At 48.0% G+C, this 13,931-nt stretch overlaps 1 protein-coding gene across 1 annotated transcript in view; it reads left to right on the top strand.

Annotated features, from left to right (window-relative positions):
- The window catches only part of SHB (SH2 domain containing adaptor protein B), a 159,843-nt gene that overhangs the window by 97,294 nt on the left and 48,618 nt on the right, over window positions 1-13,931 (top strand). Inside the window, exon 3 of the mRNA XM_032164202.2 lies at window positions 6,411-6,626. Coding sequence (XP_032020093.1) covers window positions 6,411-6,626 — 216 coding nt within the window. The remainder of the gene's footprint in view (window positions 1-6,410; window positions 6,627-13,931) is intronic.

Raw genomic sequence — 13,931 nt, 5'->3', positions numbered from 1 at the left:
ACATGGAAGTGCATGGTGAAGCAGCAAGTGCTGATGTAGAAGCTGCAGCAAGTTATCCAGAAGATCTAGCTAAGGTCATTGATGAAGGTGGCTATGCAAAACAACAGATTTTCAGTGTAGACAAAGCAGCCTTCTGTTGGAAGAAGATGCCATCTAGGACTTTCAGAGCCAGAGAGGAGAAGTCAATGCCTGGCTTCAAAGCTTCAAAGGACAGGCTGCCTCTCTTGTTAGGGACTAATGCAGCTGGTGATTGTAAGTTGAAGCCAGTGCTCATTTGCCATTCTGACAAATCCTGGAGCCCTTAAGAATTGTGCTGAATCTACCCTGCTCGTGCCCTGTGAATGGAACAACAAAGCCTGGGTGGCAGTTCCTCTGTTTACAGCATGGTTTACTGAATATTTTAAGCCCACTTTTGAGACCAACTTTTCAGGAAAAAAGATTCCTTTAAAAATATTACTGCTCATTGACACTGTTCCTGGTCACCCAAGAGCTCTGCTGGGATGTACAAGGAGATGAATGTTGTTTTCATGCCTGCTAACACAACATCCATTCCGCGGCCCACAGATCAAGGAGTAATCTCAACTTTGAAGTCTTGTTATTTAAGAAATACATCTCATAAGGCTGTAGCTGCCAGAGATAGTGATTCCTCTGATGGACCTGGGCAAAGTAAATTGAAAACCTTCTGGGGAAGATTTACTGTTCTAGAAGCCATTAAGCACATTTGTGATTCATGAAAGGAGGTCAAAATAGCCACATTAACAGGAGTTTGGAAGAAGAGTCCAATCCTCACAGATGACTTTGAGGCCTTCAAGACTTCAGTGGAGGAAGTAACTGCAAATATGATGAAAATAACAAGAGAACTAGCATTAGAAGTGGAGTCTGAAGATGTAACTGAATTGCAGGAATCTTATGATCAAATTTGAACAAATAAAGAGTTGCTTCTTACGGATGAGCAAAGATGGTTTTCTTGAGATGGAATCTATTCCTGATGAAGATACTGGGAACATTGTTAAAATGGTAACATAGGATTTAGAATAGTACATAAATTTAGTTGATGAAGCAGCAGCAGAGTTTGAAAAGATTGACTCCGATTTTGAAAGAAGTTCTACTGTGGGTAAAATGTTATAAAACAGCATTTCGCTAAGAGAAATCTTTCGTGAAAGGGAGAGTCAATCTATGTGGCAAATTTTATTGTCTCATTTTAAGAAATGCCCACAGTTGGGGGGAGGGGCATAAAAAAATTTCCACAGCCACCTCAGCCTTCAGAAACTACCACCCTGATCAGTCGGCAACCATCAACATCTAAGCAAGACCCTCCACCAGTAAAAAGATGACTCACTGAAGGCTCAGATGATTGTAAGCAGTTTTTGGCAATAAAATATTTTTAAAATTAAGGTACTACATTTTTTTTAAGGCAGTGATATTGCACATTTAATAAACTACAGTATAATATATTATTAGTAGAGATGGGGTTTCACCATGTTGGCCAGACTGGTCTCGGACTCTTGACCTCAAGTGATCTGCCCACCTTGGCCTCCCAAAGTGCTGGGGTTACAGGCATGAGCCACTGCACCCAACTTTGGTGGGGAGCTTTTTTTTTTTTTTTTTTCAGGGAGGCACAAAGTTGGTGAATACTGGAGCAAAGTATAGCTTGTTGCTTGTGGACTAGGCAATCTTTCAAACCACCATCACATCATCTCAGGATTATTGCCTGCTGTCTTCCTCAGCCCTTATCTTCTCCACATTCCCATGGGCAGACCCCGCCATGGCCACAGTCTGTGGGGAGCACACCCGCCTAGCTCCCCTGGTGAATGGGCCCAGGCAAATTCTTAGGGTCCCTTTCAGTTCTAACATTCTCTGATTCTAAAGAAAGTGCTTTATTCTTCCGTTCTTTCTATGTATGTAGTTCTGCTTACAAACCTTTCTGCTCCAGAGGTCAACAGAAACCCCCACCCTGTTAATGTTTCTGCCTAAGAGGCATGAAATTACAGCCTGCCACCTAATATTAAAGGTCATTTTGCATGAATGTGTAGATGGCGATGTCCAGATAACTTGTGACTTAAAACATATGGTCACAGACTCCCCTGTGAGATCGGTCTCTGGACACTCATGGATTGGCCCAGCTAATAAGGAGGACGGGCCTGGTAGTTAGGCAGGAGGCAGCAACATCTGGCCAGCTGGCCTGGCACAAGGGCCTTTGATGTCCTGGAGCTGTTGGTGAGCATCTCCCAGGAGAGAAGATGCTCCCAAATGGGCATTTTCTCAGGGAAAGGCAGCTGCTTCCACAGCTCCTGGAAGTCCAACCTGCTTAAAATCATATTTACTCTCATGGGGCTTAAAATCATATTTACTTTCATGTGCTCCTCATCTTAATTACATTTTTTCTGCTCTAGTGTCTTTATTCATTATTTAAAACAACTTTCAAAAATAATTATGGGATAATCCCTTCTCCTCTACACAGTAGCTGTTTACCTTCCTGTATTGGGTTTTTCAGCTGTTGGTGTTGGGAATGTCTGTACTTACAATGTTGCTGTCATCACAGTGTAGATATAGGCCAAATGTGTGATGTCAGTATTTACCAATGCCCAGGCAAGGAGCAGAATTCCCTGTGGGGCCCTGCTCACATTGACGGAGACTTGTTTAAAAAGCCTGCGTTATGCTTTGCCCTCCACACATAAACAATCTTGTATTTTACTTTTTAGCTTAGCATAATTTCATGCACGGTTTTCCATGTCGCTACATAATCTCCAGATTTATCATTTTAATGGCTGCTTAATATTCCGTCCAGTTAATATGCCATAATTTACTTAACTGTTCCCTATTGTTGGAGCCTTAATGAGAATTTGAATTCGCCATGTAATATAGTGGGGGAGGCTTGTTTTAATGATTACCGTTATAACATCCCCTGCCCTAACTGCATGCCATTACTAGCCCAGCTTTGGTAAGATGAAGATGCATCTGGAACAATAAATCCTGCATGAGAGGTGTATGCACAAGTCCTCTGATTTAATAGCTAGTCTGTTCACTGCACATGTTTCCCTTTAAGGCTGGTGTTTATGGAGAATATCTGTCTCTTCTGCATATTGTGTAACACTAAACTGTATGCATTTGGCATATTGTCCCAGATCCTTTATCACTGCTGTCAGGGACTTTCATAAAGTATCTGGAATTTGGGGGTAAATAGTGGTTTCTGGCTGTCAGTTCTCTCATTTATCCCACCACATTCACTGAGTATCTCTGTGGCGTGAGAGTGAGCAAAAGCACTCCTGATTATCAGGGGCCCGACGGGAAGTACATCTGTGAATTGTTTGTGGTTCCTTTAGATTAAATGGCGAATTGCATGAAAAGTGCTTCATCAACTGTGTACATGGGAGTGGTTGCTGGTCCTGCTTTTGTGAAGGAGGGTGAAGAGGAAGGTGGTTTTCCCAGGTCAGTGCCTTCTCAGCTGCCGTATCCTCAGCCCCCAGAATTCTGCAGACAGGAGGCTAGACTTCACTCCTCAGAACAGAGGAAGACGAATCCAGCTGATGAGGACCCTACGAGGCAATAAGTAGCAGATTAGTTTGGTACATTTAGTGATTTACGAAGTTGTCCACTGTACTTAACAGTTGGTCTTCACCTTAAAGTGACAAAGTCCTACCACTCTATGGCTTTTCCCTTCTCTTTTCCTGTTCCTCCCTCTGTGAAAAAAGGAAGTATCATCCTCAAAACTAATAAATGATCCCCGTTTACTCATGGGACCCAATAAAAGCTGTGTTTGCCAAAGTATGGGACACCTTCTCATAGATGTGATACTAGGTGCCCTGAGAAATACAGAGTGAGAAGGTTTTTCCCTTTTTATTCTTCCTCTTTCCAGAGAGAGAAGATTCTTCATATTTGCCAGAGAAAGTGTCTGTTTGCTGATTGCATTTCCCAATGGCACTCTAACACTTGCAAATCTCCCCACTCAGCAGAGAAAGCAAGCCCCACACTCAGCTTCCCAGCAGGCATCAGCACCTACCTTGTTGGTTCTCATTCATTCTGCTTAGTATCTATTTTTGGCAAAGAATAATGGCTTATGGGATGGTGATCCAAAGTCTCTTTTTTAAATGAGTTTATTTTATCTAAAAAGTGAGGCGAGATAAATAAACATGGTAAGCAACCACCCAGGTTACTACCACCGAACTGGTAGGCAGAAATGGCCCAAGTCATGAAGTCACGTGACTAAATAAAGTTTGGGAAATACTAGCATAAAGTTAATTCATGTAAACACTAACGATCACAGGCATAGCATCCTTGGCTTCTGTTTCATCGGAGCATGTGTCCACATGACCCAGCCTGTATCATAAAGCCCAGCCTGAAAGCAGCTCTCTTTCTCGGAAGGGCTGATGTCGTTTGTATGTGTTTTATCAGTTGCTCTTCAAGGAGCATAACTCCCGTGGCTTCTGCCATATCTTTATGCCATCAGAATTCTGATTTCGGAAGGCCTCAAGAGAGCATTGAAATAGCTCACTTACAGTCCTCACCCATTTTGCGTCAAGCCTCACCTTTACTCCCTCACCTCCTTGGACTTGGTACTCCAGCCAACATGGACAGTGAATATACATAATGATGAAATATTAGCCTGAAAAAGGAAAGTCATACACATGCTACAACATGGAAGAACCTTGAAAACATTATGAAACGGAATGATTCCACATTGTTCAGGATGTGCCTAGACTGATCAGATTCGTAGAGACAGAAAGTAGAAGGGTAATTGTGGGGGCTGGGGAGGGATAATGGGGAGTTAGTGTTTAATGGATACAGGGTTTCAGTTTGGGAAGATGAAAAACTTCTAGAGATGGATGGTGCCAAGGGTTACCAATAGTGTGAATGTACCTAATGCCACTGAATTGTATATTAATCATGGCTAAAATGGTCAATGTTGGCTGGGTGCAGTGGCTCACACCTGTAATCCCAGAACTTTGGGAGGCAGAGGCAGGCAGATCACATAAGGTCAGGAGTTCGAGGCCAGCCTGCCCAACATGGCAAAACCCCATCTCTCCACTAAAAATACAAAAATTAGCCAGGTGCGGTGGTGCATGTTTATGCTCCTAGCTATTTGGGAGGCTGAGACACAAGAATCGTGTAAATCTGGGAGGCAGAGTTTGCAGTGAGCCAAGATTGTACCACTGCACTCCAGCCTGGGTAACAGAGTAAGACTCCATCTCAAAAGAAATAAAAAATAAAGTGCTCAATGTTATTATATGTATTTTACCACAATAAAAAATAAAGTAGGCAGCAAGCACATTCTTTCCAGCCTCATTGCATTGGCTTGCCCTGGTCCTACCACCAGGAAGCCGCCCCTCTCTTGTTTCCACTTGTCAGAGCTGACAGTTCAAATGCCATCTCCCTTCCCTCCTGCTCTGCCACTCCCAGGTCCTACACTGAGCCCCCTTTGCCGCCAAGCATGATGGTAATTTAGGCACATGTTGTGTCTGCTGGGAACAGTGGGGTTCCTGAAACCAACCTCCATGGTAAACCTTCCCCACATTCCCCGCTTGGGCCATGCATAGTATCCATGATCAAACAGCAGGTCAGATTTCCCTGTTTGACCGGGAAGCGCCTGATTTTAGCATCCCTAGCATCCATCCTTCCAGCCACCACTGGCCTCCCAGGACTGAGCAGCAGCCAAAATGAACACCTCCTGTCTGGGACCTCATCTAGACAGGCAGTCACCCCTCAGCCCACACCAGTGCCAGGCCTTAGCATCTTCTCTAGAAGATCAAGAGCTTTCTTTCTTTATTCAGAAGTGAAGCTGGACACCCTCTCAAATCCCTAAATAAATTCAATCTATTTAGAAGATGCTCTGGGGGAGGTAGAAATAAAAGGAAGGGGTCACTCAGGCTTTTCAGGGGAGAAAAGTGGCCTCTGGTCTCCTTGGGGAGGCTCTTGTTGGTTCTTTTAAATGAATGTGTGAGCTGGTGGGAACCGGGAGCTGATGGGAACTGCATGGCCCAGTCTTTTCCTTGTACAGATAAGGACTGAAAGTCTAAAGAGGGCAAGGAACTGCCCTAGAGGGAAAGACCTCAGCCTGTCTATGAAGCAAGAGGTCAGAAGCTCTGCGTGTTCTGGGTGGGCATCAGGACACACCTGGAGCATCAGGTTCACATCTGGGCTCTGCCTCTTAAGACTGAGATTCATGAGTGGATGGAGGCAGGGCTGTCATTAGGTCTGCGAGCCTATGAGCCTTGTGAGCAAGCCTGGCCCAGGAAGAGCAGAGACGTGGCATTGGGGGTTGGTGGGGTGGGTAAAACAGGGGTCTGTCTCTCTGTCGTCCTCACCTCCTCGCTGACAGCTCTGAGTTTGTGGTGTTTCTGGGTGGGAATCCAGGTGAGGAAGTGCATACTGCACTTCCATTTCATCTCTGCTTCCTTCCTTTTTGCCTGCAGAATTTCAGAGGCAGGAAAGTGTCCGGTCCCAGCATAAAGGTATCCAGTTATATGACACCCCTTACGAACCTGAAGGCCAAAGTGTGGACTCGGACTCGGAGAGCACAGTCAGCCCCCGACTGCGGGAGAGCAAGCTGCCCCAGGATGACGACAGGCCTGCCGATGAGTATGACCAGCCTTGGGAGTGGAACCGGGTCACCATCCCAGCCCTGGCAGGTAAGGAGCCCTGGCCCTGCTCAGGAGGCAGCTGCTGAGCCGTGCTCAGCACTCACCTTGGTCCCCGCCTGCGCTCAGGACAAACTCCAGAGCTGTTTAGTAATCCAGTTGGGTGGTCTTTTTTTTCTCAGTACCCTCAAAGATGTAGGCTGCAGAGGAACGGGAGAGGTGAGGGTAGGGAAACCAGGCCAAGGAGAAATTCTGGGCCTGGCTTCCAGGGTCTCAGTGTTCCAGCCTCCACACAGAGACAGCTCAGATGCTCTCATTGTCTGGCTCTGTCTTGGTCCTATTTATTGATAATGCCCTAGCTCACTGAAGCCAAGAGTTTAGTTTTCGGTTTATTTATTTATTTATTTATTTTTTTTTTTTGAGATGGAGTTTCGCTCTTGTTGCCCAGGCTGGAGTGCAATGGCGCAATCTCGGCTCACCACAACCTCCACCTCCCCAGTTCAAGTGATTCTCCTGCCTCGGCCCCTCGAGTAGCTGGGATTACAGGTGCCTGCCACAATGCCCAGCTAATTTTTTGTATTTTTAGTAGAGATGGGGTTTCACTATGTTGGCCAGGCTGCTCTCAAACTCCTGACCTAGGTGATCCGCCCACCTCGGCCTCCCAAAGTGCTGGGATTACAGGCCTGAGCCACCACACCCAGCCTGATTTCAGTTTTCTGTAGGAACTTTCTTAGAAAGTAAGAGGAAACCAGTGTGCACAGCAGCCCCTGTTGGCCCTGAGCGGGCCCAGTGATCCCACCCAGTGCTGCGAGCTGAGCTAGGCCTGCAGGGCTCACAGGGCCGCTGTGTCTTCTATCCCAGCTTCAGCGTGCACCCGCTCACAGAGCACAGGTGATGGACAGAGCTCAGCCCCTCCCAGATGACCCTCTCCTGGCCAAGAGCCCCTTGAGTGACTTGGGTGTCCCCTTCCTCCCTACTCAAAGGCTGGTTTTTCTAGAATCTGGGTATCTATCACAATTCTAGAACTCCTCTCCCACAGCCCTTTTGAAAAGTCATCTTGGGCATGTGCATCGTAAGTCATAAACCTAAGCTCACACCTTTTTATTCTAATCCCACTCCTTAGAATCTATGCCAAAGTTATGATAAAAAAATTCAGAAGGCCGGGCGCAGTGGCTCACGCCTGTAATCCTGGCACTTTGGGAGGCCGAGGCGGGTGGATCACCTGAGGTTGGGAGTTCGAGACCAGCCTGACCAACATGGAGAAACCCTGTATCTACTAAAAATACAAAATTAGCTAGGTGTGGTGACACATGACTGTAATCTCAGCTACTCGGGAGGCTGAGGCAGGAGAATCGCTTGCACCTGGCAGGTGGAGGTTGTGGTGAGCCGAGATCACACCATTACACTCCATCCTGGGCAACAAGAGTAAAAAAAAAAAAAGGAAAAATAAAAAAATTCAGAAAAGTCATTGTTTATAATCACGGAAAATTGAGAGCAACCCGAATGTCCAGCAATGGGGACTGGATTTCTGTGCGTCTGTGTGGTGGAATATTGGAATATTGTGCAGCCTCTAAAAGGTGATGTTTAGCAAGAGTTCATAATAACCTAGAGAAATGCTTATGTCTCATGTTAAGAGTTGAAAAGCCAGATGCCAATGTTTAGGTGTCTGAGAGTTTAGGCATGTAAAAAGAGAGACAGTGAGTGACATTTAATTCCTACTACACTAACAGTCATAAAGGGAAACTTTTTATCTTTAATTTGTTTAAAATTTATTTTGCCTTAAATCTCCCCTTTTTTCCTATATAACTAGACCCTTTCTCCCTTTCTAACCCTGAACAGTGAGGCCTCTACCCTGCCCTCATCCCAGGCCCCTTAATTGCTGTTCTAGCCATTCCAACACAGATTACTCATAGTTCCGTGAATATAGCATGTGCTGAGCAAATCCCATTTTTCTAGCTAAAATGCCCTTCCCTGCCTATCTTATCTGGAACAATTCTATGCCTCTTTTGAGGCCCAGCTTAAACATTATCATCTCTCCAAGCCCTCCCTGGTACACAGCCATGCACCCCACAGGCTTCCTGCTGCCCCTATGGGTCTGTCGAGTTTCCTGCATGCATCACTGGGGGAACATTTCTCATACCACATCAAGGTTAGTTCTGTAGGTGTTGGTCTCGCCTGCCAGGCTGTGAGGTCCTCAAGGACAACCTGTCCCATCACATTTCTGGAGCCCCAGCCCCTGGCTGAGAGCCAAAGATAAGAGTCATCCCGTGGCTGTAGGTGCTTAGTTGCCCCAGGTCTCTCCTGTGCATTTTACAGCCTCCTCTATTCCCTTGAACCAAAGGAATCCAAGGCCTGTCCCCTGGGCGTGGCTGATCAGGGGCTGTGCTTCTCTGGGCATGGGAGGAACGAGGGCCATCCAAGAGCTTACTCTTTGCAAAACATGAGTTTGATTAAAGGGCTAAAAAGGCTCATGTGGCAACTTTCCCAGACACCGAGGGCCCACATTATAACGTAGCACCACAGGCAGGTGTGGGGACTCACCCTCCCCTGGACTGACCACCTGTGGGCCTCTCAGGGGCTGCCCTTGCCTTTGATGGTCTAGTCTAGTCTGACATCTTGTTACTCAAAGTGTAGTCCCTGAACCAGCAGCATTGGCCTTACCCGGAGCTGGTTAGAAATGCAGGGTCTCAGGTCCCACCCCAGGCCTACGAGTCAGAATCTGTTTTAACAAGATCCCAGGTGATTTGTGAAAGTGAAAAGCAGTTCCCCTATTGGACATCATCTTTGAAGAAAACTCTCAGGCCAGAACTTGCCCACTTCTGCCCAAAGGTGGTTTTAGAACTCCTGTACATTTAGTTGTTCACAAAGGGTCATAAGGTCTCAGATGGAACTGTCTCAGAATGAGTTTCTGAGCCCACAAGCATCCGTTTTGGCCTGGGTTTTGTGTGGCAGAGTTGCCATCACAGGTGTCACGGTCAGTCTGAGTTATTGGGCTGTTGATAGAAGATAGAGAATCACATCCAGGTGTGTATCTCATCGGTCACCGGCCTCTGTGGGTCATGCTCCAGGGCGGGTGCTGGCTGTGCTTTTCCCAAGCAGCTTTTGGCTCAGTTCTGCCTCCTGGGGCATAGAAAGAGGAGGCCATTTCACTCAGGGGCTGGAGGGGTCCTATGGGCACCAGCCTTCTCTCCCCGTGTCTGTGGACAGAGTCCATTAGGCACAGCATTGGCAGGCGAGAAGCATCCTCACTGTTTACTGTCGCTGGAGGGAAAGTGGAGAGGTGGGTGGGCCACCTCTCAGGTGGTGAGGACGAGTTGAAGCACCTCAGTTAGATTGCTGATGTGTTGCCACAGCTCCATGTGTAAAACCAGAAGTGCAGCTGCCCGGGAATGACGGCGAGGACCCCCACCTGAGTCAGTGTTGTGTGTGCATGTCAGAGTGTACATCCATCTGCATGTGTGTGGGTGTGTATGCAAGTGTATGCACTCACACTTGAACGAGTCGTTGGTGTGGTCAGTGAATAAGGCAGCTTGGCTGGGCCCCATCCTTAGCATAGTACCCGTCGGAAATGCCCTGTGCGGTTTTTTCTCGGCTTTTGGGAGCTCTCTGCACTGAGTCTTTGGAGCCTGAGGTGCAGGATCCATAGCTGGAAGAAGAGCTGTATGGGATGGAGTTGGCTGGCCAAAATCATTACCCTCTCCTTTCACCCCTTGTATTCACTGATTGTGCAGATTTGGCCTAGATGGGGAAACTTGGGCTGGGAATGGGGTCAGTGCTTTCAAATTAACAAAGGGTAGAGAGTGTGGGGGACTCCTAAGGGACAGACCTGGGCCTCCCAAAGGGGGAGTCACAGGGATGTAGGGCCCAAGTGAAGTGTAAGACTTTTGGTTAGACCTGAATGTGTGTAATGAGCTTCCCATCTTTGGGGGTTTGCAAGCAGAAGCTTGAGTGAGGCAGGGCTCTGACAGAGGGCATGTCCTGGGAGGTCAGTCTGCAGCCAGCTCTGGGGACACATCCAGGCTTCATTCCATCAGAGACCCAGCGTGCTGGTCAGAGACGGGGAGAGGGGAAGATGGCTGAATTAGCTTCATCCATCTGTGAAGCAAAAGTGCCTTCCAGCTTTCAAAGCGCTGTCCCGAATTGTGTTCAAGAAAAGACGCACCTCTCAGGCACTGCCTCAGCATTCTCCACCGGAGCGTCCTTCTTGGGCAGTGTTTCTGGAAGTCAGCAGCTTCCTTCCCATCTCATCAGGCTGGGGCTGCCACCGCGGAAGGCTCAGTTATCATTTCCCAGTTGTCACGAAAACAGCTCTTAGAGTGTGTGAGGTGGCCCCAACTTCTTAGGAATGAAGATTTCCCCTTCTCTGAGAATGGCCAACATGGAATTTAATTAAGGATTTGGAGAGTTATTGGTGAGAAATACTTGGAGCTGTCCAAACAGCAAACCCTGGGTGTTCATTGCCTGCTCTCCTCCAGGAAGCTGACTGTGGCCTCACCAGACCCCCACTCCCACTTGTCGGATCCCAATCCCCAGGACAATGCCCAGTCAGGTTCCACTACCGGCTACTGGCTGCAGGGAGTGGACTGCAGCTCTGCCTCCACAGAGAAGTGATGTGGCTTCCATCAAGCTGTCAGCCCCCTTCCCACCCGGCAGAGACACCAGCCTTCCAGAGCAGGCTAGACTCTGTTCCTGGCCCACTTTGAATCACCCCAGGAGTCTTTACAGCAACCAACAAATTGCAAGGCCAGCAGGTGGGTCTAGAAATGGCCTTCTTGCTCTGTCCCCAACCCACCCCCGCCAGATGCAGCTCGGGCCCACACAAGGCCTATGTGGCACCCCTTGCCCAATGTCGGGAAGGGGACAAGGAGCCTTGGATGATGTCATGGTGTCTGGGGGTGGTGCAGGTTGATGTGGCAGGTCTACTTGGTTGCCAGGCTTTGTGGCACGATTGCAAGATGGACAAATGGAACCTGAGCAGAAAGTGGCCATGTAGGGAGTGGCCCAGAGGCGGGGACCAAGGAGCCGGGGTGGATAGCCTATAGAAGCAGACCCTGGTGGAGGTGGCAAAGACACCAAATCGGTGTCTTCACATCTCTGAAGGACCAGTGTGAGGACTGGGCATGAACATGTCCTGGGAGTCTCAGTTTCTCCACCTGGGAAGTGAGACCAGTAGTTCCCGCTTCAGAAGGGTCTTGGTGAGACTTGATGGATATCACATCAGGAAAGTACTGGCATCGTTGCTAGCATTTACTGAGCACCTTCTGTGTGCATTGTCTCATTCAGTCCTCACAATCACCCTCTGGGAGGTTAGTTTCCTCCTTTTACAGATAAGGAAGCTAAGGTCCCATGAGAAGAAATAACTTGGCTGGGGACCCAGGCCATGGCTGGTCAGCAGCAGAGCCGGACTTTGAACCTGTCGGCTCCAACTCCAGAGCCCCTGCCCTAACCCAGTCAAATGTCTGGCCTCTCTGGTGCTATCCAAGATGCTGCAGGAAATATAGTTGGAGCTCTCATCCTCCCATAGCCCTCAAGAAGTATCGCATGCCCTTTATCTCACTTGCACTAATTTCTGCCGCATCTACACCAGGACATGTAACTGGGTGATGGCTTACCACCTGAAATGGTTCCAGCCAGAGTTTCTGTAGGGGACTGGGTTCTGGAGGTTCATGCCTTCATTGGGTGGGGGGGACCAGCGCCATCCCATGGGTTGGTCTTCTCCTGCCACCACTCAGCACAGAGAGGGGCCCACATACCATAGAGTCCCACTCCCTGTCCTTCTGGGGAAATTGAGGCTCAGCGTGGAGAAGGGAACAGCTGGAGACCTCATGGCAGAGCCAGTCAGGCCATACATAGAGGAATGACCAGCATTTCCTTTTAACCCAGTGAGTAAATGGCTATGTCTTTAATAATTTGCACTTGTATCTGAGAAGTGAGTAACTGCAGCTCTTGGCCATACATAGAGGAGCCAGATGACAGGAGGGCGTGTGAAGGCCCTTCTCAAGAAGGGCCTTCTTGAGGGCCCCCAGACCTTCTTGAGAAACGAAGTCATCTCATTTCAATTCACCGTCTGAAGCTTTGTCTCCATGAAAGTTACTCTTCAGCCAGTGTCCTTGGCTCAGCCAGGTCTGCCTCACAGCAAAGTTAAAAGACACATGACTCAAATACTGCTCAGCATACTTATTTTGGGTACTTATCTGTCTTCCCCACTAGCTCCTTGGCAGATTTCTCTGCCCTAGAAGTTTAGGACAGCATCTTGCATGTTGGGACCCATGGGGCAATGGGAGCAGTCAGACAGTCCCAAGTTCACATGCCGGCTCCACCCTTCACCGCTTCGGGACCTGAGACAGACTGTTCAGTCTCCCTGAGCCTTAGTTTACTTATCTGTAAAATGGGGATGGTCACAACTTCTCACACTGGATCTCTGTGTTGATTAAATAAAAACAAAAGATCTGAATGAAAAGACGTGGTAAGCCCTTAAGGATCATGCATGTAAGAATTAGTTTTGGTGTTCAGAGAGGGCTTGCTATATTACATAAAATTCAATTTAACATAAAAACCATGCTGCATGAAGAAGTACTTAGTGGCCACAGAGGACCTGTTTCCAAAGCTCATTCCCAGTTATGCCTGGCCATGGGAAGCACGGATGGTGTGGAAAGCAACACTTCCTCAGGAAACCCCATATCTCAATTCCAGCAACAGTTCTAACGAGTCCCCTGGTTCTTCCATTCTTTACTCAGTCCCTCCCGAGGATTGGGCCACTGGTCCCCTGGGTAGGAGAGGGTCCCCGGGGCCTTCCTCCGATCCGCACCTTCCCTGTTCTAGGTCTGACACGTCTGTGGATTTCTTTTTTGCCTGGAGCAGTAAGTCTTAAACTTGCAGGCATCCAAATCACCTGGAGGAAGTGTTATACAGATTGCTGGGGTTCCACCCCCGGGGTTCCTGATTCGGTAGATCCAGGGTGAGGCATGGGAGTTTGCATTTCCAACAAGTTCCCAGGTGATGCTGATGCTGCCATCTGGGGAACCCACTTTGAGAACATGGAGGGAACAGAGTACATGCATTGTATTAGGTGTGGGGTTGGGGTAGAGTTAGGGAGGGGAAGTCACCTCCTCCAGGAAGCCTTCCCTGACACAACCAGTTCCTTCCCCTCTGTGCTCCTACTACACCCTGTACTGGAGTACGTTGGTTTATTCTGAAATAGCTAGATACACACTAGACACTGTCAGCGTGTGAGGTGCTTACGCTATGGTATCACTGCTTAGCCAGCCTCCCTCTTGAGTTTTGACACCTTCAAAGCCTCATCAAGTGAGGCTAAAAGGGAAAAAGTAAGGCCCCAGGTATGTCTGTTTCCTAAAC

The sequence above is a fragment of the Hylobates moloch genome, unplaced genomic scaffold (assembly GCF_009828535.3).
Source record: "Hylobates moloch isolate HMO894 unplaced genomic scaffold, HMol_V3 SCAFFOLD_10, whole genome shotgun sequence".
Lineage (NCBI taxonomy): Eukaryota > Metazoa > Chordata > Mammalia > Primates > Hylobatidae > Hylobates > Hylobates moloch.
Note: the sequence above shows the minus strand (reverse complement) of the source record. Positions and strands in the feature narration are given on the sequence as shown.